The sequence below is a fragment of the Rhinolophus ferrumequinum genome, chromosome 27 (assembly GCF_004115265.2).
Source record: "Rhinolophus ferrumequinum isolate MPI-CBG mRhiFer1 chromosome 27, mRhiFer1_v1.p, whole genome shotgun sequence".
Taxonomy (NCBI): domain Eukaryota; kingdom Metazoa; phylum Chordata; class Mammalia; order Chiroptera; family Rhinolophidae; genus Rhinolophus; species Rhinolophus ferrumequinum.
In genome coordinates this window covers 15,839,620-15,864,061 of record NC_046310.1, presented here as the reverse complement: position 1 = coordinate 15,864,061, position 24,442 = coordinate 15,839,620, and the positions used below count along the sequence as shown (strand labels likewise).

General features: G+C 44.0%; 1 protein-coding gene across 1 annotated transcript in view; it reads right to left on the bottom strand.

Annotated features, from left to right (window-relative positions):
* Window positions 1-6,444: 6,444 nt before the first annotated feature.
* The window catches only part of SMYD3 (SET and MYND domain containing 3), a 548,999-nt gene continuing 531,001 nt past the window's right edge, over window positions 6,445-24,442 (bottom strand). The window contains exons 11-12 of the mRNA XM_033099342.1: window positions 21,036-21,144; window positions 6,445-6,749 (exon numbers count right to left, since the gene is read on the bottom strand). Of these exons, the coding sequence (XP_032955233.1) occupies window positions 6,648-6,749; window positions 21,036-21,144 (211 nt within the window). The 3' untranslated portion in view covers window positions 6,445-6,647. The remainder of the gene's footprint in view (window positions 6,750-21,035; window positions 21,145-24,442) is intronic.

Sequence of the window (24,442 nt, the reverse complement as noted above, 5' to 3'; positions counted from 1 at the left end):
CCTTAGGGATTTTATGAACCTTGACTTCTGTCCCTTTTTCCCCATAAAGACTCTGAAGTTCAAGTATGTGGCACTGACAAATGCCTTTGGTGAACAAGCAGCTTTGGTTCTGATATCTAGTTGTTCAATAACCTCTCTGTTAGAGGTTTTCATCCAAAAATTAGCCTGGAGTTCCCTGGTGTCTTTTAATCCCTTCAGTGTTTTAAAAGTTATTTTTTCGTCCCAGTATTTCCATTTTTTTTTAATGGGAGAGTTGAATTACAAAACTCAGCATTCCATAATCAGAAGCCATAAAGTCTCCAGTTTTTATAATCCTACTCTAAATTATGAGCAGTTAGCCAATAGTCACCAGATACATGAGGGAAAATACAGTATAAAAGAGACAAATGCAAACCAAAACGGGTAATTTGGTAGAGACAAATTATGCACAGAAGAAAAAAAGTAAACCTTCTCACCACTATGGTTAGCACCCTTAGAGAGACAGGATACTGAATCCACAAAACAAAGATAGGATGCAATTTAGGAAGAACATTGAAAGATAAATCAAGAGCTCTTGAATATTGAAAATGATGCTAGTGGAAGTGAAAAAGTTCTATTAAATTTTGAGAGGTAGAATGGAGGAAATCTTTCATAAAGTAAAGCAAAAATATAAAAGATAGAAAATAGGAGAAAGAAGATAAAATTAGAGAAGTAACATCATCCAGTAGCTTTCTAAGGAAGTATTCATGTGACGCACAATTTAGAAGACTTATAGTCTTTATTATACATTTCCAGTAAATAATGAATTTGCCCCAATTTTTGTTTACTATCCCTGTGATCTTCAGATCTGCTGGTTTAAATGATTTTGTTTGTAGGGAGGAATGATTCCTGCAGAGAATCCAACAATGGCTCCATTATTATGGGAAGCTCATGCCTTGGGCTCTTCATGCCTCAGACACAACCTGAGAAGAAACAGATTACTGAGGTGGATGGACTGATTGATCCCAATATTGAATTGCTGCCATCCAACGGGGAGAAGAAGGACCATATCTGAACCCAGGGGATTCTCTGAAATGCATCTTAGTAGTTGTATATCTAGTTTAATGGAAGATTGAAGCAATACAACTGTCCCAGACAGTTCAAGAATAAATTAATCGCACCTGACCAGACGAGGTGCTGGCTAAAGACGAGAGGACCACAGAATGGTTGTATAAGAATGAATTTTTAAATGTCAACTCAACTCATAAACTGTTAAGAATCAAGAACCATATGAGGAAGGTTGGCAGTGCTTAACTTTACAACCAGGCCCTGGTTTCTCATGGAATAGAGTTCTTAGAAAATGTTTTTGAAAACGCTATCCTAGGGTACTTAGGACAACAAATTAAAGCAAAGTAAAAAAACAAAAGGCAAACTGAGAACACTAAATATTACAAAGGGAAAATCTCCCTAATATAGAGAAAACTAAAGATAAAGGAAAAAAAGACCTGAAAAAAAAAAACCTGATAGAAAAATGACAAGTAAGTTAGCACACAATAAGACAGACAAACGGTTTTTAGGTATTTAAAGACATCCAACTTCCCTAGTAAGAAAAATGAAAATTTAAACTACATTGAGATACTGTTTCTCGTCTATTAACTTAGCAAAAAATTCAGAAGCTGAACAACCCACTCTGTGTGCAAGGCGGCAGGGAAATAGGCATAAACAATCCTTCTCAAGGTAACTCTGACAATACCTAATAAAATTACATATGCATTTATGTAATTGCATTGACGCAGCAATACCACTTCCACAGAAATACCTTGGACATACATCTCCATCAACATACAAAAAATGTACACAAGATTCTTCATTATGACATTATTTGTAATAGCAAAATTTATATTGATATTTGTATACTAGCATAAATCAATAATGGGGCAAATAAACCTAGATTTGAATAAAAATAGAAACAAATAGACCTCATTGGATGTCAAATTGTTTACATAATCGCACAGAAAATAATTCAAATAACTTTTAAACATAGTATTCTGACAATACAACCTTTTTTGTTGTTGTTGTGCCTAAGAACAAAAACCTCTAGAAAAGAATCTTAAATTTTACTTAGGTTTGCTGTTGGTAGTGGTTGTAGTAGTAATTCGGAAACTATTTTGTGTGGATGAGGGACATACAAATATGGAGGGAGGGAGATGAAAAACAGTAGGAATGCGGCATTTTAATTGCTGGTATCAGTATGAACTCATGATTTTCAAAAGACCTAGAAAGCAGTGACATCCTAGTAGCAAGAAGCACACATTAGGACAAGATTGGGGTTTCTAAATACCATTCCTGACTAAGAGAAACCAGGGTTCCATGGAGAATACCTAGTTCCAGGTCTAGAGTGGGAAAGTATAAGGCGCCCCAAAGGAAAAAAAAAAAAAATTTCCAAAATGGTAAGAACACACAAGACGTAGGATCCAACTTGAAAAAGATCCCAACAGCCAAAGCCGATACAACTGGAACATCAAAAAGAATAATCATGGTTATAGACTATAACATATTTGGGGTTTTTTTAAAGAAAGGAAAAAGAAGAAAGAGCCTTGAGCTAGACCTTTGAGAATGGGTAAGATTTAGCTAGGTGGAGCAGAAAGGGAATTTAGTCAGTATGAACAAAACAAGGAACTGATGGCTGCCTGGTCCTCTGGCATGGCAGGCTGCTGCGGGGGTTGGTTAAGTGCAAGATTCAGTGGTTTGAGAGCAGCAGTGCTGGTCTGAAGATTGAACTTCGAGTGGCAATGGAGGGGGTGGGAGGGGGGTGGGGCGGCGCTGTAAATTTTTGAGCGAGGAGTTAAAAGAGGAAATGAGGAAATAGGTATTTGGGGGAGATGACTGGCATCTGTGACAGAGGACGGGGAAGGGAGGGACAGCAGGCAAGGGCAGTGAGGAGGTCTTTGCCGTGGCTGCGGAATGGATGAGGAATACAAATGGCTGAAATTTTAAAAAGCACTTCAGAGGAGGAATAGACAGAGCTCATTCCTTTGATAAAGGGAAAAAGGCGAGGCGGTGACAGTTTCTGCGCTGAGAAGTGGAAGGATGATGGCGGCGCTGAGCTAAATACGACAGGCAGAGAACGGGATTTTGATGTTGGTTTTGAATATTGGTCTCGAATCTGTTGGGTGTGCATGAACAGCATCCAGGTGCTTATACACTTGACAAAGGTTTAGGGAGCAACCCAGTTTGGGGTGGTGTTGCTGGTCCTTCTCAACCTGTTTGATCTCTGACAGACCTCAGGCAGAGGAGGGCTCCAGTGTTTTCCAGAAGCTTCTGCCAGTGATTGCCTGTCATAGGATGTTCGGACACTCCAGAGATAATGCCCAGACTCTCCTTGAGGAATCCCAGTGGGCTACTCTGAGTGAGTATAACGTCACTTCCTGACCGGGCCAGAAAAGAATTTTCAGGACATAACTCAGGGGAGGCCTCCCATGTATGGAATTTCTCTTTCATCCCTGCAGTGAGCTGGACGGAGGGACCGCTGTGGTTTGTGGCCGTCTGGCTGGCTTCAGCAGGGTATGGCCACCCTCTCTGTCAGCCCAGCACTCTGGCTGGGCTGGAGGAAACCTGTCCTAAGCTCCCGTAGTGAGCACGCTTCCCCAGCAGCCTCTCTCCCCTGCACTCTTAGCATTCATATGGCATGGCTATAAATTATGCCCAGCGTGTTCATTTTCAGTTTAAATGTGTTCTCATCCCAGAGGAGCAACTAATGGCGTCAAGTTACTGATGTGAAAAAAGCCTGCCGCTACAACGACTGTGGATTAATGAAATAGCAGTCATGGAGGCTGGGGTAGCCATAAATCGTCAGCCACTGGTGACATGAATTTTAAATTATGTTCTCCATCCCCTTCACTCTTCTCCAAAATTATTCTGCTGTAAAGTTGTTCAGTAAATATTTACCATTGCTTAAATGTTTGCTTTCTATTAAAAGTTGATGCATGCAGGGCCCTTTTCCTCCTACGGGCCCTTTCCTCAGAAAACGGGAACCTGGCTGAGAGGGATTTAAAAGCCCATCATGCTTTCTCTAGGAGGCATGACAGCAAATTTCTTAATCCAGGAGCATCAGTGACTGATAAATTTCATTCAGAAAATTGGCGAACCCAGGGTTCTACAAGTGAACTCTGTTCATTTGGCATGTAAGACTTCCTCCACCTTCTGTTATGACTTCTCTTTTCCTAATGAATTTAAAATGAGGAGCCAATACAATTCTTACCAGTATTTCTGAAAGGTAGCAAGTCTAGTTTTCATTAGATGAAGGACCCCGGGGAGTCCACTGGTGGGACATAGGGAGTTCAAGAATCCCTGATTCTAAAAGCAAATTGTTCATATGTATACGTGCTTCTAAAAAAGGTCTATGGCTTTCACCAAATTCACTCAATGTTCCCTAACACCAAAAAGCACTTACGGGCTGCTACGGGGAATTGCAGAGATGGCCATAGTATCTTTCTCTGCACGTATCCATGCCCTCGCAATGGGACTCTGTAGCCCCTCCAACTGGGAGGAGGCTTTATCCACCCTTCTTCTGGGCTGGCCTTGCGATTGGCTTTGGCCCACGGGATATTGGCTAATGTGACACAAACAGCTTTGAGAAAGGCTTGCACACAGAGGCTTGTCTACTCCCTGTTTCTGGAGCCCTGCTGCCATGGGAACAAGGCTGGCCTACCCAATGAGCCCCATGGCCCAGTCACTGTTGTTTGCCCAGCTGACCCTCCAGCAGATCATGAGTGAGCCCAGCTGTGAGCAGCCAAGCCAAGGTCTATGCGTTTCATCAAATTCACTCAATGTTCCCTAACAACACGATAGCTTAAGAGTTGCTAAGGTAATTGCATAGATGGCCACATTTTCTTCCTCTGCACATTTCCATGCCCTCGCAATGGGATTTGCAAGGGCAGGGATAGATATGTGGAGCCTGGGCCGAACCAGAAGAACTCTCCAGCCCAAATTGCTGACATAGCAAATCACGAACGGAATTCATTCATGTTAGTTTGGGGTTGTTTTTGCTATGCAGTAAAACCTCACTGATACAAATACCATACTAGATAGTGTGTATTTTGAGGATGAGGAGCATGTCTTATTCAGTCTTTGATTCCCTTTTTCCTAAAAACACAGTTACCACTCAATATATATTTGCTGAAGTGGGTAGAACTGGTCTCTCAGAAAGACTGAGGTCAAGCCACTTTCTTAAAGTCACTTAGTAAATGAGGAGGACTCCCAGAGCACCTCACTCCAGACCTCCGTTTCCTTACTTATAAAATGGGCTCTAGAACACCTACCTTGCTGTGCTACTGCGGTTATCTGAAATACTGTGAGCCTTGGAGGTTTACTTGATGCTTGAGAGACGATGGCGGGAGCAGAAGTAAGCTCGTGACTTTTCATGAAAAACTCACCAGCCTGCGGGATGTCATGTCTGTTTCAGTGATCAGAGTGGCCACCACGTGTTACTACACAAGTGGACCCCCATTTCCAGTCGTCAGCTTTCTCGGCTGCACAAAGAGGCTGGTTCCTTCTGCTCCACCAGATGTCCATGTGTCATTTTGACAATGCCGGCTGCTGCAGGGCACCCACGTGGCCGGGGGTCCTGCCACCCTCTGTGAGGGCGGGGGGCTCCTGAACAGGACAGAGGGAACATGAGTTGCAGGTGACAAGAGGCGCTCTAAGAACCTGTCAGCTGCAGGAATCAAAGGGCTTCAGTGACGACCAGTGTCATTGGAGCAGGAGGTATGAAACTGCTCATGGGATCACTGACCCAGAAAACAATTTACCTTTTTTTTTGGCAGAGGAAATGGAAAGGTTTTCAGTATTTGTAAAGCAGAAAGATGGAAAAGCAGGCCATAGAGTTAGGAATAATAGAGAGGAAAAAGGAAAGAAAGCAAGCCTGATTTGAGCTGGAATGCTAGAACCCTGCTTTCTGCAGGGTAATAGAGCTTTGTGCTATGCATGTCACACGGTCAAACCACAAGACGTAGGGAATTAGAAAAAAAGTCAAGGCAAAAAAGCACGACATACACAAAGGATTATAAAATGCTCAGAATGAGAGAGTTACACGAAAATCCATGAGACATTTGCAAAAACATTTTTTTCTTTTCTATTTAGATTGCCTCTCCTTTTCTAATAACCCCTAAAATGACTTCTTCCTAGGATTCAGGATAAACTTTCTCATGTTGGAGACGTATTTGGGAGTGAATAACGGACACAGATAATCATTTAACACAAATAATAAAGACGGCATCTGAAAATTCTGCTTCTTGTCACAATAGACATCTAGTTTTTGCTTGGAAACAAATGTGAAAACATTGATTTTATCCATTTATCCTACATATATCCAATGAGAACATTAATACTTACTTTGCAGTGCTTTTAATAGAATTTTCCACCTGTAATGTGGAGATCTTAAACATTAAGATTACCAATGAGTAAGCAAAGAAAACAATGACTGGATGGCATTTGCAACCAAACTTTTTAATATTTGTTATAATCGTGCTTCTCTACAACTAATGATTCTTGTAGTTGGCAAACCTACATAAACACAGAACAACATTTCTAACAGGGGAGGGTTGCACAGCAAACCAAGTATTGAGTGTGTGATCTCGGTAAGGCATTCAATCGAGGCATAAGCCGTCTTTCCACCCGACTGGGCTCAGTTAGGCTGCTCTTATGTTGGCGTCGCATTCTTCTAAGAGTAGGATCAAATCCTCAATGAGGCTGTGCTCTCTGCCGTGTGTCACTCTCATAATATCAAAAGCCTAAAGGGAAAAGAAAGAAGACAGATGAGAGCCCAGCATAGGCCCTACCCACTCTTTACCTTTCCCCTGTGACAGCAGGACCTGGAAAACCCCAAAGGTCTATAGTGAGGGAGCCCTGTGGTTCTCCAAGCCAGAATGTGAAGTGACAAGGGGATGTTTTTTAATGTGGGGCTTGGAAAGCAGACTCGAGACGCGAGTCGTGCTGGGCCTGCTGTCCAACAACTGTCTTCAGGGATTGTTAGTGCATAGGTTTGGTGGGCGGTTACAGAGGTTTAAGAAGCGTTACTAAAATAATCAAGTGATATTAAGGATGAAATACCATGCTCCTGCCACCTTAAATTTTCACGTTTGCATGCTGCATTCAATTCTCATCTACTGTGATTATGATGTACATATACTTTTTTATATCCTTTCTATGTCATATGAGGGTATAGCACTGGTATTTTGATTGCCTGCCTTCATTCTCCATGTGCAGTCCATCACTAAATCTTGTCAATTCTACCTGCAAAGTGTTTCTGAAATGTGGGTGGGCTTCTGACCACTTCGATCACGGTGTACAAAGGACTCATGCTATTGACTACCAAGGTCAGGTCCAACAGGCCAGCAGCCTCTGCCTGGTTCACGAGCCTCCATGCTGCGAGGAGCCCAGACCACGCGGACAGGCCACGTGTAAGTTCTGTGGCGGGCAGTCCTAGCTGAGCCCATCTTTGAAGTTAGCCTAGCCTAGACACCAGAAATGTGCGTAAAGAAGCCTTCAGACGCTTCCAGCCACCAGCCAGATTCCAGTCGGCCCAACTGCAGCCGCAGATAGCATGGGAACGATGAAAGCCATTCCTACTGTGACCTGTTAGAATTCCTGACCCCAAAAATCTGTGAGCATGATAAAATGGTGGGGGTTATACTCTGCTAGGTAAGTTTTGGGATGGTGTGTTATACAGTAATAAATAACCAGGATACTCTCAAAAATGCTTGCAATTAATAGAGACAAACAGTATCATCCTGCAGTGCTCCTGGGGGGCTGGGAGAAGGGAGGGGGACCAGACCCCCTGTATTCGATGCAGATGTGCCTTCAGGAGATGTGTAAAGACACCACTCTGGTGGCTAGTGAGCCCCTGAAAAGTACCTGGAGTGCAGCTCTGCGGTTGTATCAACCAGGGAGCTTCGAGAGGGACACCAGTGTCCAGACTCCACACCTGATCCCCCGACACCTGCTCTCTGCGGTGAGGCTTGAGCTCAGCAGATTCTAACGCGCCCTCAGGGCAGAGAACAGCTGATACGGTGAGCTCTCGACAAATCCCAACAGCTAGTTAGTAGTCAACGGTAACTTATAGCCCACGATTACCATGTGGATGGTGTGTACAATTAATTCCAGCGTCTACAGACCATGGTTCACTAAGCTACTCTCGGAAATTCAGGTTCCCTTCCAATGTTTTGTTGATGTGATGTGATCTTCCAGCAGAGGGCTTTGTTTGCGTTTGCGGAACATTTGCAGAAGACAAATTCCTAGAGGTGGGGTTGCTGGGTCTGCACACCTCTCGAGTCACAGAGACTTTTGAGCCGAGAAGCGCCTTGGTGGTCGTGACCCCTTCTTTCTCCACAGGAGAAACCTGGGGCCCCGAGAAGCAAGGTGTTCAGGTCTATCTAGAGGTGCTTTCAGCCTGGGTTCCTGGCTTCATTTTTGCCTGTTTGAAAATGTTCCCTTTAGGCTAGAATACAGGGAAACAGGCAGGCAGGTGGGGGTCTAGATTTAGCTCTGAGAGAGAAAGAAAAAAGAGAAAGGGAAAGAAAGAGCCACCATGTCAGGCCCTGGACCCTAACACGGAAAAGACCCCTGTTCACGGCCTCTGGCTGGAATCCTACACTGAGTCAGGCCCATCACCCCGACATCCCAGGGGGAAAACCCAGAGGGGGGCTGGGTCTGCGATTCTGGGTGGTGGGGACGTGCTCATTCTGGAGTGGGCCTGCCCTGTGGGTACACGGTATCTGCAAGCAAACTCCGGGGTGGGGGTGTCGGGAGTGGGGAGGAGTTAGGGGCGGCCCACACCTTGCAGGCAGCCAAGCTCTGTGAGACCCCTCTGCGCTGAAGATGAAAACCACATGTCTGAGCCGTTTGGGGAACAAATGTCCCATGTTTTATTCTCCCCTGCACCATCCCCTGGGGCACTGCCCCGGATCCTCCATGGATCTGGACATCTGATGTCTGGGGGCAGAGACCTGCCTGCACGGGAGCACGACTATAAAGAGAGGTCAGAGAGATACTTCTGGTCCGTCAGGGAATTCTCTTACTTGAAAGCTGTCTTAAATGTTCTTTGCCTTTCTACTCAACAGAGGGCCAGATGTGCTTGTGACGTGGCCAAGGAAGGTGACAGGCCGGAAGCACTGCCTGAGAGGCTCTTTGCAGAAAGAGCAGTGGCTTCCCATGCTGCCCCCTGCCCAGGTCGCCAGGCCTGCCCTGCCCCTCACAGATGCTCTGTGTTGGATGAGGGTCTGGCCTCGTTTCTCAGGAGAACTCCCCAGCTCGCTTCTTTCTGCCCTCCTGTTATATTTCTCCAGGTTCCTCACCTGGGGAATGATCTGTGCTTCTCAGTGATTTGACTCAGAGACTACGTGACAAAGAGATCTTTGCCTGGTCTGCATGTTTTCAAACATATTCTAGGTTCCCATCTTCCTTCCTGTCCTGTTTCACTCTCTCCCCACTTCCCATCTTACTCGAGTCAAAGTTAATTGTGCCTGATGCACAGTCTTCCTTGCATTAAAGGGACAGGGCTGCCTGTTCTACAACAGGACAGGTACCCGAGCGTCAGCAGGAGGCTTCCTGTCCTGCAGAGCCACTGCCGGGAAGGGGGCTGCCTGGCCTCCCGGCCTCGCTTCCACGCCTGCCAGCCTGCTTCCTATGGAAGGGCCATGGTGAGACCCTCTGGTCCAATGGCCTCATGTTTGGCCTGAGACCGGCTGGCCCAGGTGAGCACCCAGGTCTCAGCACTCAACCCAGTGTCCACTCATTCTGAGTTGGGCCTGTGTAGCCTCCACCTGCGAACAGCCTGCAGCGGCCCAGGGCAGAGACGGGAAGGCCTCCTGAGATACCCTGAGGGGCCACGGGGTCTTCCTCGGTAAGAAGGGGCTGGTGGCACTCTGTACTGTCTTGTCTGTGTGTGTGTGTGTGTGTGTGTGTGTGTGTGTGTGTGTGTGTGTGTGTATGTGTGATCTGAGATACTAAGATCTTATCCACAGGGCTGGCCAGAAGCAGGGAGGAAGTGAGCACAGCTGGAGGCAGAGGACCTATTTGAAGAGAGTGAAAAAAGAAATCCACATCATTTATCTGGAAGGTAAAACTAAATGCAGATATGACTGACAAGTAAACATTGTCATTTGCTTGGAGTGATGGCCAGGGTCAAAGTGAAAAGGAGAGAAAGAAGGGAAAAAGATGTAGGATTCAGTAATGTGCAAAATACATCCGTGATTGTCTTCTGGGTATGAGTGATAGGTCACAGTGACGAGACAGTAAGCTGACCCTCAGAGCGGGTGATGGAGGACGTTTGGTCCTGGACACGGCCTGGACGTCACTGGGGCCACTGTTCTCAGTGATGTAAGAAGAGAGCCATGTGTGATCCCGGGCCCAGGCTGTCTTTCCATGACGGCCACAGCTCTTCACTCCAGCGGGAAGATGAGGAAGGCTCCCCCACCCACCCCGCCGCAATAAAGAGATTTACAATAAATTTCTGACAAACCAGAGCAACTGTTCCCGAGCTCTGACTCCCTTCTCTCAGCCCCTCCCAACGGGCGCATGTGCACACGTCAGAGAGGACAATTTTGGTTTAGTTTCCTGCAGCAGTATATAAAACAGATTAAGGAAATATAAAATCGAAGCCGGCGTGTGCTGGGAAAAGCTTATCGCTTTCCATTAAATTTTATTTTTTTAATGGTAGCATTTAGAAAGAGCCTGCACATAATCTTCCACAGAGGACTCATTTGACGCCTCTGAGGGGGTGGCTGCACCGTGCACTGACGCTAAATGTCACACGAGAAATGGCAATACAGATTGTCTGCCGCATGAAAGGCATGGTTCACTCAGGAATCAAGACAGGGTCCCAGAACTGATTTCAATCTCATCACATCTTTTTTTTTTTTTTTTAAATTTTAGAATTGTGGTTGTATATTAACTAAAATGAATTAAATCAAATCGTGATTTAAAGTTGTGAACAATATAGCTTTCTTATTAATTTTTAATACAAATATATTAAGCTTATCAACGATCTCATATACTTTACCATGAGCCTGAGGCGATTCAATAAATGACTTCCCCAAGCATGATTTAAATATGGATATAAAGTCAGAAGGAAAAGAAATGTGTGCCTGATGACACCCTCTGGAATCAGATCGCAGGAGGGAAAAAGCAAACAAGCTCCCTCATTCTGCCTATGTCAGGATGAAAGTGGAGTGGAGGAGGGGTTAGGGAGGGGGGCGGGGACGTCCAAAAAAGGAAATGTAAGAAGCCTACACGTTAAGCAGCCCCGGAGCCGAGTGCAACAAGCCCTTCCCAGTGGGTAGCAGAAGATTCCACAGCCTTTGATGGCAACCTCTGAATGCAGCACCCCTGCTGACCCCGCTCTGCTCTACACCTTGAATAAATAATTCTCAGAGTAGGATCTGCTGGAAGAACCTGTCGTCCTGAAAGGCAAAATGTCCTTCAAGAAAACTCTCCACTCATTCACGAAATATTGTCTAAGCAGCTATAACGCGTAAGACTCGGCCTTAATCGGGGAAGAGCTCTGGCACCGCCAGGGAAGTGTGTGACAAAGGGAGATGTAAGGTGCTGGGGTGTCCAGAGGTGGGAGGGCCCCGAGCAGCCCAGGGGACTTCTGAAGGGGTTACAGATGCAGTGAGCTCAGGTATGTGTCTTCTTCCATCGGTAGCAGCTACTCTCGTGAAAGAGTGGCTGTTGTGTTGCTATGTTTAACTAATCAATCCAATGAATATTTCCTGAGCACCGAAGAGGCCCTGAGGAAGGTATGTCTCCTCCCTGAGCCGCAGCTTCCTCAACTGAATAATGAGATTGGACTCCATAAATTCTAGGGCCAAACCAAGTCCCAGACACAGAGCTGGGAGGTGTCCATTTGGTTTTGTTTTTGTTTCAAAATATTGTTATTGATTTGTAATTTAATTCCACTGTGGTCAGAAAATTTACCTTGCATGACCTGAATCCTTTAACATTTATTGAGTCTTGCTTTATGGCCCAGAATGTGGCTTATTTTGGTGTATGTTCTGTGGGTACTTGCATATGTATTCTGCTATTGTTGGGTGGAGTGTTTTATAAATGTCAGTTAGATTCTGTTGGTTGATGCGGTTGTTACATTTCTCTGTATCCTTGTTGATTTTCTGTCTAGTCGTTCTGTCAGTTGGTGACAGAGGGGTGGTGATGTCCCCAGCTACAGTGTCCGCAGCTACAAGTCTACTGTCTAGTTCTCCTTTCAGTTCTATCAGTTGTGGTTTCCCAAATTTTGCAACTGGGCTGTTCGGTGCATACATATTTAAGATTGCTATGTCTTCCTGGTAGATTGACCTTTTCTTCATTACAAAATGTCCCTTTCTGTCTCTCGCAAAATGTTCTTTGCTCTTAGGTCTACTTTACCTGATATTAGTATAGCCACTCCAGCTTTCAATTGTGTTTTCAGAATACACCTTTTTTCATCCTTTTACTTTCAACCTGCCTACATCATTCTGTTTTAAGTGGCTTTCTTATAGTTGGCATACAGTTGGGTCATTTAAAAAATCTATTCTGTTAATCTTTCATTTAATTGATTAGACAATTTACTTTTGTATATACACCACTTACATAATTAATGTAGTTATTAATATATTAGGGTTTAAGTTTGCTATTGTATTTTTGTTCTTTGTTTATTTTTTTGTTGTTGTTTTTATTTTCTTGCATTTCCTGTGGGTTAAATTTTTTTTTTTTTTAAGAATTTCATCCTATAGTGTTTTTGAGTGCAGCCCTTTGTAGAACTTTTTTAGTGGTTGCTCTAGGTGTTACATTATATATACATAACTTATCACACTCTAGTGGTGTTGTCATTTTACCAGTTCAAGAAACCTTACTTCCCTTTATGTCTTTTACTTTCCCCTATTTGGAATATAATTGTCCTAAATATTTCCACTCTATATGTTTAGAGCAACGTCAGAGAGTGTTATAATTTTTGCTTCAATTGTCAAACATAATCTAGAAAACTCAAGAGGAGAAGAAAGTATTTTACTTGCCCATATTTTCGTTTACCATGTTCTTTCTTCCTTCCTGATGTTCCAAGATTCCTTTTTTTTTTTTTCCAAATCATTTCCTTTCTGTTTAGAGAATTCTTTTAGCCATCCTCTTAGAAGAGGTCTGCTGTGACAAGTTCGCTTAGTTTACTTTCATTTGAGATGTCCTGACTTCCCCTTCAGTACTGAAGTATATTTTTGCTGAATATAGGTTTTTGGGTTAACAGTTTTTTTCTTGTAGTCCTTGAAAAATGTGTCATTTTTTTGTCTGGCCTTCATGGTTTCTAATGAGAAAAATCATTGTAATTTAATTCTGTTTTTCCCTATAGGCAAGGAAACTTCCCCCCACCCCCACTTTTAAGGTATTCTCCTTGTCTTTAGTTTTCAGAAGTTTGACTGATGCATCTCAGTGTGGATTCGTTGGATTTTTCCTGTTTAGGCTTCACTCAATGTATTTGAATCTGCAGTTTATGTCTTTTGACGAATTCTGGAAGTTTTCTACTATTATTTCTTTTATAAAAATGTTTTATTGTAACAAAATATACCTAAGATCATGAAATTTACCATTTTAATCATTTTTAAGTGTACAGTTCAGTCACATTAAGTCCGTTCGTGTTGTTGTGTAGCCATCACCACCATCCATTTCCAGAACTTTTGCATCATCTCACACTGAAACTGTATCTACTAAACAATAACTTCTCTGACCCCTCTCCCTCCAGACCTGACAACCACCATTCTACTTTCCGTCTCCACGTTTTCAACTTCTCTAGATACCTCATGTAAGTGGAATCATACAATATTTGTCCTTCTGTGTCTGGCTTATTTCACTTCGCATATGTTCATCCATGTTGCAGCATGTATAAATAAGCATTTTTCTTTTTAAGGCTGAATAATATTAATATATATATTATATATAGATTATATATAATAGATACATAGAGATAGAGAGATATAAATATAGACATACAGATATATCTCCCACATTTTGTTTATCTATTCATCCATCCATGGACATTTGAATTGTTTCTACCTTTTGGCAATTGTAAATAACACTGCTGTGAACACTGGTGTACAAATACCTGCTCAAGTCCATGCTTTCAATACTTTTGTGTATTGAAAGCAGGGATTTGAGCAGAAATGGAACTGCAGCATCAAATGGCAATTCTGTTTTTTTCTTTTCTTTTTTTGAGGAACTACCATACTATTTTCCACAGTAGCTGCACAATTTTGCATTTCTACTGATAGCGTACAGGTTTCCAGTTTGTCCACATCCACACTAACACTTGCTGTTTCCTGTTTTTCGTCTCCGTCTCTGCCTCCAACCCTTTTTTTGGATAATAGCCATTCTAATAGATGAGAAGTGCCATCTTATTGTTGTTTTGATTTGCATTTCCTCAATGATTAGTGCTGTTAAGCATCTTTTCATGTGCTTTTTGGACATTTGTATATCTTTTTCGGAGAAATGTCTATTCAAGTCCTTTGCCCACTTTTGAATTTGGTTGTTTTGTTGTTGAGTTTTAGGAGTTCTCTATATATTCTGGATATTAATCCCTTATCAGATACATGATCTGCAAATATTTTGTCCCATTCTGTGGGTTGGCTTTTTATTGTTGATAGGTCCATTGATGCACAAAAGTTTTTATTTTAATGAAGTCCACCTTGTCTATTTTTCATTCTTGTTGCCTGTGCCTTGGTGGCATAGCCAAGAAATTGCCAAATCCAATGTCATGAAGCTTTTGCTCTAAGTTTTCTTCTTCGAATTTTATAGTTTTAGCTCATACTTAGGTCTTTGATCTATCTTGAGTTACGTTTTAAATATGATGTTAGGTAAAGGTCCAACTTCATTCTTTTGCATTTGGATATCCAGTTTTCCCAATGCCATTTATTGAAGAGACTGTCATTTCCCCACTGAATGGCCTTGGTACCCTTGTCAAAGAGCATTTCATCATCTGTGTGAGATTTATTTCTGGGCTCTCTATTTGATTCCATTGGTGTATCTGGCCTTCTTTATGCTACTACCATACTGTTTGGATTACTGTAACTGTGTAGTAAATTTTGAAATCAAGAATTGTGAGCCTTCCAAATTTTTCCTTCTTTTTCAAGATTATTTTGGCTATTGGAGTCCTGGAGGTTTCATACAAATTTTAGGATGGATTTTTCTATTTCTGAAAAAAATCCTTGGGATTTTGATAGAGATTGTACTCCATCTGTAGACTACTTTGGGTAGTATTAACAGCTTAACAATATTAAGCCTTCTAATCATGAACCTGGATGTTATTCTATTTATGTCTTCTTTAATTTTTCATCAACGTTTTATAGTTTTCAGTGTATAAGTCTTTCATCTCCTTGGTTAATTCCTAAGTATTTTATTTGTTAGATGCTATTATAAATGGAACTGTTTCCTTAATTTGCTTTTTGGATTGTTCACTGTCAGTATATAGAAATGGATCGGACTTTCACGTGTTGATTTTATATCCTGCTACTTTGCTGGATTTATTAGTCTTAACAGGTTTTTTGTTTGTTTGTTTTGTGTGGAATCTTTAGGGGTTTCAACATACAAAATTATATTATCTGTGAACAGAAATCATTTTACTTCCAATCCTTTCCAATTTGGATGCCTCCACCATTATTCTTCCCATTCTATCCTCTTTCTTCTCCTTCTGGGACTCCAATGTTACATCTTTTGTTATCGGTCTCATAGGCCCCTGAGCTCTGTTTAATTTTGCCTTTTTTTTAAAAGTCATTTTCTCTGTTTTTCAGATTAGGTAGCTTCTATTGTTCTGTCTTCATGTTCATTAATCATTCCTCTGTCTTCTCCATTCTGTTGTTAAGCCCCAATCTGTTTATGTTGGTAATTGTATTTATCAGTTCTTAAATTTCTATTTGCTTCTCCTTTGTATCTTCCATTTCTTTGCTAAGACTTTTGATTTTTTTCATTTGTTTTGAGGGTGTTTGTAATTGGTCATTGAAGTATTTTCACGATGGCTGCTTTAAAATCTTTTCCTAACATCTCTGTTATCTTGGAGTTGGCATGTATCGTCTTTTTTTATTTTCATGAAAATTGAGATCTTCCTGGTTCATGGTACGATCAGGGATTTTCAGTTGAAACCTGAACATTCTGAGTATCCTGTTGAGATTCTGAGTTTTATTTAAACCTCCCTCTGACATTGCTCCAGCAGGAGAATGGGGGGATGACCCCTTGTTACTTCCAGGTAGAGGGTAAGTCCAGGTTCCCACTTGTCTCCTTCTTACTGCTGGGCTTACACTTACTGGTGGGTAAATTTCTGCTTATTTCTTTTAATGTGACTTAATCACCTCATTTTCATTTTACTGACCATTCCCTTAATTCTCTTCTCCTGTTTTCACTTCAGAAACATACTCTTGGAACTAATATTCTCTATTTGGGGGTCAGTGGGGAACATTGCTAAGTATCAGAGCCAGGGACGGCCAAACAACTCTTTGAAGGCATTATGGACGATTACGGCACTTCACTTCAGCGTGCCCTCTTGCCCGCCTCCTTCTCTCCCTCCTACCTGCCCCATACTAAGGTGTGATGTTACACACCAAGTGGAGAGCTTTTTAACCCAGAGGCAGTGGGCACTTGAGAGTCCTTGGAGAAGCTTCAGGTGGTCCCCAAAGTCCCCTTCCCCACCGAAAATACAAAATGTTGAGTGCTCGAGCATTTTCATTTGGTGAGTCAGTGGTTCTCATCAGATTCCTAAACAAGAACATGACCAAAGAGGTTAAGAATCACTGTAACAGATTAAGAAATGTGAAAAACAAAATGGCATGCTCCACACAAGCCACTTGGGGAGGGGGCTGGAAATCGGGGTGCAGGCTGGAGTAGATAGAGGCTTGAATCCTGAGTCAAGCTATTTCATCCCATTATTTCCAGAGTGTGGTTGTGCTTTGAGCTTTCCCTGGATGTGCTGGATTAGCTAATAACTGCAGGAATGAGAGGAGCACTGTCCGGGATGTGTGGCCTGCATTTTCTGTTCAGGCCCAGAAAAGATAAAAAGGTCCTCAACGTATAAAATGCTTCAACAAAAGCAATGAGAAGGGAAATAACATTACAGTGTAATGTAAGAAATTTACATCTTAATAAAAAATGGTTATTGAAGGGAAAGAAGTCTGACGTTTTCCAACCTGACTTCAGCTAATAAAGCACTGCTAACAAAGCTGCTAGTTGGGCCCAGGGTGAGGGAGTTCACAGAACAGAAACCCGCTCACTGACAAGATAGCGCTGATAAGGACAGTTCCCCTTGAGGTCCAAGAAGTCAAATTAGTGGCTAATAAAATTCTTCCAAGAAATAAATGGAAAGAAATGAAAGTCGATTAAAGACAGGACAAAGCAGGTGGGAAGTGCTGTGAACAAACCTCAGGACAATTCTGTGGAAGCAATCACGAGAATTTCAGCTGAGCCCAGTGGCGATGGAAGCCTAAACCAAATCAGAGTGGAGCTAAGTGGATTCCTTTCCTGGAGGAGGCTGGGGCCTAATTGAATCTGCAACAAATTTCTGATTCTGAAGTTTTTCGGATTTCTGTTCCACACTCAGCCTTTGAGATCCTGATTCAAGCTATTTCATCCCATTATTTCCAGAGTTTCTAAGACAAGAAAGCTATCTAGGGGGTGCCAGTCTAAAGAGAATATTAATTTCAAAAGGCAAAGAGTATATTTTCCCTCTCCCCTCTCTGGGTTACCAGAGTTCTGAGAAAGCTCAGGAAGAAAGGCTTTCTGCAGAATCAAACTGATCTGCTTCTAGACTTATAAGTCATATGAATTTATGAAGAGATGAATGTGTGCTGGCATCCCTGGGGGATGGTCAAACAAAGGTCCTGAGACGATCTGGCTCATTAACCAAATACAGCTGAAAAAACAGGGGCAGGGTGGGACTTTTAAAGTCCTCTATTCATTAAAAAATCCATTCATACAAGTGGGATTTGACAGAATTTGCTGCATTTGGCACATGTGTGTCTATGCTAGATGGCACCAGGAGCTACACAAGGTACATAAGTTCCCTTGAGGAATTCCCACTCACCTTGGGGAAACAGAATATACCCATGTGAACTGCCAGGAAGCGGTTACATAACATAATCGTTCAAAAGGGGAACTACCATATAAACCCAAACTATAAACACAGTGTTAAAAGGACCGGTTAGTTGGGGAATTGTCAGAACATGAGTTCCTATAAAATAATAACCCTTTCGAGTCTCAAAATGCTTAGGACTTGGCAAAACATACTCTCACATTTGACCTCGTTTACTTCTCAAAACAACTCTATTGGGTAGGTATCATCCTCATTTTAAAAATAAGGAAATTATATTCAACTTGCCTCAAATCACAAAACTAGTAAGTGGCGGGAATGGAACCTGAATCTACTGCTTCTAAATCCAAGTGCTTTTTCTACAACGCAACCTTGCCAGGGAGGCACATTTGCATTTTGGCTGATCGTCCGAACCCAGCAAGAGACTCAGTGACTCTTCCAGAGCCAAACAGGAAGTTTGGGGTAAGGCCATGTCTTAACGTCAGTCCTCATGGAAGACTTTCTGATGCTGCTCCAAGATTTCTCATTTGGCAACTATCAGTGTCCATGTTCAGGCTTATCTTTGGTACCAAAAGCAAAAGATGCTAAGATGATTGCCAAGGGAAGCTTCTGGCGGAGGCGAGACAACGTGACAAGAAGGACGCGAGGAAGTCAGAATGGAACTGAGCAGCAGGCGTGTAAAAGGGCACTAAGAGCGTCATGAGAAGGGCTGGTGATGGCTAGCACCATCTGCCCCACCCATGTTGTTCCATAAGGCATATCTAGATGTCTGTCTGGGTTCTTTCGGTCTTGTCTTTGCAGCTGAGGGTATTAGATGCCTCCTTCAAGGGTTCTGTGTGCAATGGCAATAATAAAGGCTCACATGAAGAATGAAGAGAGCCACATCTCTTCTGATTTTGCTCCCACATTCTCCTCTGAGTTGGCATCAAGAGCTCGGGAGATCTGAAGGGATTTCTGCACACTGAGTCTTACGAGAGAGCCTCATATATTTAACTGGGCCAGTCTGGAGGAAAAGAACAGAGCCTTGGATTCCAGCCTGGGTTTAATGACTTGTGCATATCTGTCTCCCCCACTAAATTATAAGGATAACACTGGGTCTTATTCAGATTAATAAAAGCATTTTATCGAGACGTGTTGAATGAAAAGGAACAAAATAAACCTGGCTCGGCCTTGGTTTAACTTTAGACAAACTCTTGAATGTTTCCAAGCCCTTAGCTTGTTTAATTTTCAAATAGAAATGAAAATGCCTGGCCTATGACCTCATATGACTCTCATCTGCCATGAGGACCGGATCAGGGCACATATGGATGAGTAGTAATACACTTTCCAGTCCCATATAATCACAAAGGATTAATCTGATCACTTCTGAAACACCTACTGGCAGATGGCCCTGGGTTGGATACATCATGTACTTGGGAGATTTCCTCCATATTATTTTTCCGTCAAGACTTTCAACAGGGGACCCTCAGTAAGTATTTTCTGCCTATCTTATTTGACTTGCTGACAACTATTTGCCCAACGAGAAAGGAAAGTTTTCTTTGAGACTGGAAGAGAAGGCTAGGTGTTCTCCCATCAGTCTGGGTAAAGATGTCAGACAAGGTGAAAAGAACAACCGAGTCGTCTGCCTTCTGGGATCCTAGCGTTCTTCCTGTTGCCTGTAGCTGATTTCAGTTAGAGATCAGGAAAAGGCAACATGGCTAGCAGTCAACAAAAACTAGCATTAGGGAAATCTCATTTTTAAGAATCCCTTAGGCATTTGTCATTTTTCTCATCTAAATACGGGTAGGTACACATGTTACGGGACCAGCTGGCCTCTGGACACCCCTTGAAAGATTCTGATACAGGACCCAGATCACTCCACTGTAGGTTTTTTGCAGACAAGGGCATCATAGCCCAGAAGACCCCATTAAAGCGTCAGGTGCACCCTATGAAACCCTATCCACCAGGTCTCTGCACAGAAAGCCAGAGTCTGGACCAGAGGAGCACGTGAGCTCTCCTTTTGGAAGCCATAGTTTGGGTGAGAGGGAACTCTGCCGGGGTGGAAAGAGAACCCTGGGCCCCCAGGGGCAGAGGAGACTCAAGGAGAGGGCAACAAGTAAATGGCACTCTTGAACGATGTGTTCAACACTGACCCAGTTCTCCCATCCAGTTTCTCTGCACTTACTGCTAGCACGGTGTTGACCCCCCTCCCTTCCTCCTGCCTCCTTCCTCCAACAATGAATACTTGCTAAGTTCTAGGCACCTTGCATGGTGCTGCTGAGCGGGTTACAGAGATAATTGCAAAGACCTCCCAGTATGCTGGGGATGGTGGGGGCTTCGGGTATTCCCCTTACTGTGTGATAAGTGCGCTAGTGGCAAAGTGAACAAAGAGTGGTAGGCGAATAAGGAGAAAACAATATTTGAGCTGGGCCTTAAAGGACCAGTGGAGTTCTGCCAGGCCCAGGGGGTAGGGATGAGGGTGGGGTCATCTAAGGCAGTGAAAAGAGCTTTGCAAAAACCGTAGTGTGAGCAGTCAGGAAGCCCGGGGCCGTGAGGAGGGGCCCAGTGCACACAGGCGGCTGTGTGAGGGCCGGAGGGCTGCAGTGGGGTGGAGGCTGCAAAGGCACCAGGGGCTGGCCTGACAAGCGGGAATACGGACTGTGCCCTGTGGGCAGTGGGCGGGAGGCACGGGGAAGCGGGACCTGTCCACTGTTAGTGAGAGCTGATGATGACACTGGCAGGAGTGCGGGGAGCTGGGTGATTTTACATCGGCACTTGAAAATCAACCATGGCAGGCGTATTTACACCACAGACATGGGCAAACATCACAAATCAGTTCTTTTTTCCCAGAGATGCTGTAAACATTTATGGGCAGGTGTGTGTGCATACATGTGTGTGTGTGCAGCGCACATGCAGACACATGTGTGTACAGTTGCTACAAATCACAAGGGGCCTGATAACAGCCAGAGACAGGTGTCCCAGGCAAGGTGACATGCGATGCGGCACTCACCAGTCTCAAGTTCTCCATTGCCTGGGGGAACATGCCTTGATGTAACTGCAATTTGCCAACCTTCATGACCTGCACACCTCTGACGGGGTGGCTTCCGGGGAAGAAGATCCTGGAAGAAACCAAACACAGGCAGTGTCAGGAGCTCTCACGTGCAGTCGGCACTTCATCAGGAGACCATGAAAGTGGGAGCAAACACTGGCTGTGACCGTGAGTGAGCTCCTGAGAGGAAATGAGCTCCGCTATCCGGGAGAGTGCAGTCCTGAAGGGAGCAGACGCATTATCACCTCCTGGCCCCAGAAGGCCTTTGCATTAGGGAAAAGAAGAAAAATAGACTGGACTGGAACGTCTCTAATGAGCACTAAAGAAGAGAGCCAAGTTCGGACCTCTGCATTTATATTTGGGGGGCGGACAACGGGGAAAAGACCAGGTGTTCCTCTTACACTCCAAGCTCTCCTCCGAAGCTCCAGCACCTCGGGCAGCCTAGGAACAGAAGGTGGCCTCTCCATATCTATGTGTTCAGTAAATGAGTGGAAGCTTTCGTGGCTGCCCGTCTAGACAGCACCACACCCTCCTTGTAACTGCAAAGCCGTTTGAATCTCAGCCGTGGAGTTTCTCACAGTTTACCTTTCTTACAGGCCCTTGTGTATTTATTTTATCACCTCACTGAATTATAGAGCTTTTTATTCAGACAGCTCGTCTGTGTCTGCCGTGATGTCCTGCCTGTGGGAAGAACTGGATACATATGTGACCTTTCCCACATAGAACAGAACAGAGCAGGGTGGCGTAGTGGACCAAAGAATGAAAACTTAGGGCTATGTTTCAGACCTCGCACTACTTCAATGTGATGGAACAAGAATTTATTATATTAGATTCAACAAAAGGTGTACAGTTTGGCCTCTTTTACCCTCCCACACCCGCTATTCTTAGAGCCTAACGAGCTCCTGCTGTATGTATGGGATCGTTCCTGGAGCTTGGGGACACACGACACTGTATATATATGAACATTTCCTCCCAGTCCCAATCCTTTCATTAGACACACGACAAACATTCATACAGCAGTTTAAAAATATTACAACGTACAGCATGATTTAGAGCCCCAATGTGGCCTACCTCCGTACGTGGTAATGCTTAATTCGAATGTGTTGCACTCAATTAAGAAAATACAACAGCAGTTATAGAGAGAGAGGTGACTAATGGTTGGTTGGACCAGTGAAGGTTTCCTGGAGGACAGAAATAGGACTTCAACTGGCTCCCAAGGATGGGGAAGGCTTGGCTGAGTGGGGAGAAGGAAGGGCATCCACTAGCAGAAGTAAGGGCTCGCTCCAGAGAGCAGAGGCGTCTGCCCGTGGGTTTCAGTCAGATGGCCCGAAGAGTCAGGACGTAGGCAGGGCTGGCCGGGGACCAAGCACTCTTCCGACTGGTTTTCATTTCTGAACTCGTGGAACCCACTTTACATTCTGCTGTATGATAGAGAGGAGGCAGCTCTCCCAGGAGAGACTCCTACGTTCTCTGCTGAGTGTGCACGTACCTACAAACCGTTCTCTCTCCTTGAACCTCAGCTCTTCCCCCCCCTGTGAAATGTGATATGGAAACTTTTCATTCATGCTCTTAAAAAAGTGGAAAGCAGTATTTGAGAAGGAGGTATTTAAATCAACAGAGGGTTGGCCATTCTTTTTAAAGAACTGAAAAGGGAGGGGAGGGGGAACAAAGGAGACACCTGGGTCCTGGGTTTCTCTCCATCGCCTCAGTATGCCAAGAGATCAATCAGTTCACCTCACCCTTAGAGAATGAGCGTCATTATCTACTTGTGTGGAAAAGATTTTAAGATCTCTAGACAAAAGGCTTAAGTACAGGACACCATTATCAGCAGGTAATTGCCCTGGACACTTTCTATGAAAAGCACACCTGGATTTGAGATTTTATTTTATTGCTATAAATGTGGCATACTTAAATTCAAAGGCCAAAAAGTAATTTTATACTAGTAATCACTCCACTAAGTGGAGGTCTGTCATGTCAGCAGAAGGAAAGAAGATCTTCGGTTCTATGATGGCAGAGAAGGTGGTGCATAATTGTGCCATGGCAGGTCCCTGCGCTGGTGGCTTTAAGCTATTACAAAAGGAAGCAGAGTGTAATAAGGAGAGGTGAGGAGGACTTGCGTGAGGGGGACTTCCACACAAACATTTCCGGAGCACTCTCACAGCCGGCAGGGGAGCTGGAGGGTGCCTGGCCTGTCCCCGGAGACCTCCAGCCGACATATGGAATATGCGTCATGATTACTTGCTGGAATAGCACCCCAAGGAAAACTGGAGATGCTCACTCCTGCTGGGAGAAGCTCCCCACTGAGGGCAGGGGCTTCATCCACGTGAGCATGTGTGACAGTCATGAGGAGAGACGAGGGCCTGCATGTCATCTTCAGCTACATGGCTGACAAAACTCAAGTCCAGTCTGCGAAGCTGAACCAGAGACGGCATCAGGGAGGGGGTCCCTGAGGACCACGACGACTGAAACAGGAGTGTGAGGAAGAAGGGGAGGGGCAGGTGCACCTGCGAGATGCCAGGTTCTGCGCCCAGGGCTGGAGCGGACTCAGCGAAGTGCCAGGTGTGTCCCTGCCCTTGGCTACATACAGTCTAGTTGCAGATGTGAGGCACATGAACTCACAAGACAGACAGGAGTGTGCGAGCTTCCAGACCACGACAGATGGGTGCTCCGGAAGTAGCCAAGAGCACAGTGATAAGCGAGGTTTCTTGGAGTGGCACAGCTTGGGGTGGCTCAGAAGGGAAGAGGTAAGGGACAAACATTGGGACATAGGAAGGGCCGGCACCTCTGCCGATGGCACAGGAAGCTGGATACAAAGAGCCAGGGAGTGCACGTCTGGCCGGCAGAGGAGGAGAGTGGAGAAGGGATGCGTTTGAGGCCAGGCTGAGCAGAGACATAAGCGCAAAGCTAGGAAGTTGAGACTTCTGCTCGTAGGCAGCCGGTAACTGCTGAAGAGAGCCGCAAGTATTTCATCAGGATAGGAAACAAAGAAAACTGGAAAAGAGACCCTAGGGCGGAGAGACCTAGGCAGGATGGCGGTAATGAGAACAGAAAAGAACTGGAAAAAAAAAAAAGTCCTACAGTTCACAGAACATGGAGACCTCCTGTGGTCCAGCAGCGTCAGAGTTGACTCCAAGATTCAGAAATAGAAACGCTGCTGCCATAAAAAGTGCAAGAAAACTATATAATAACAAAGGCATTTGACAAGGCGTTCAACTTGTTTGGGTGTGACAAATTTTCCTTTCGTAGGAACAAATGCTAACAACCACATGCTCCAGAGTGCTAGGGTGCAAAAATTGCCTTTGTTGTTTCTGGGGTAAATAAATGCATAGGAAAGAATGTGTTTAAACAAGCAAAGAAATGCAGCAGCA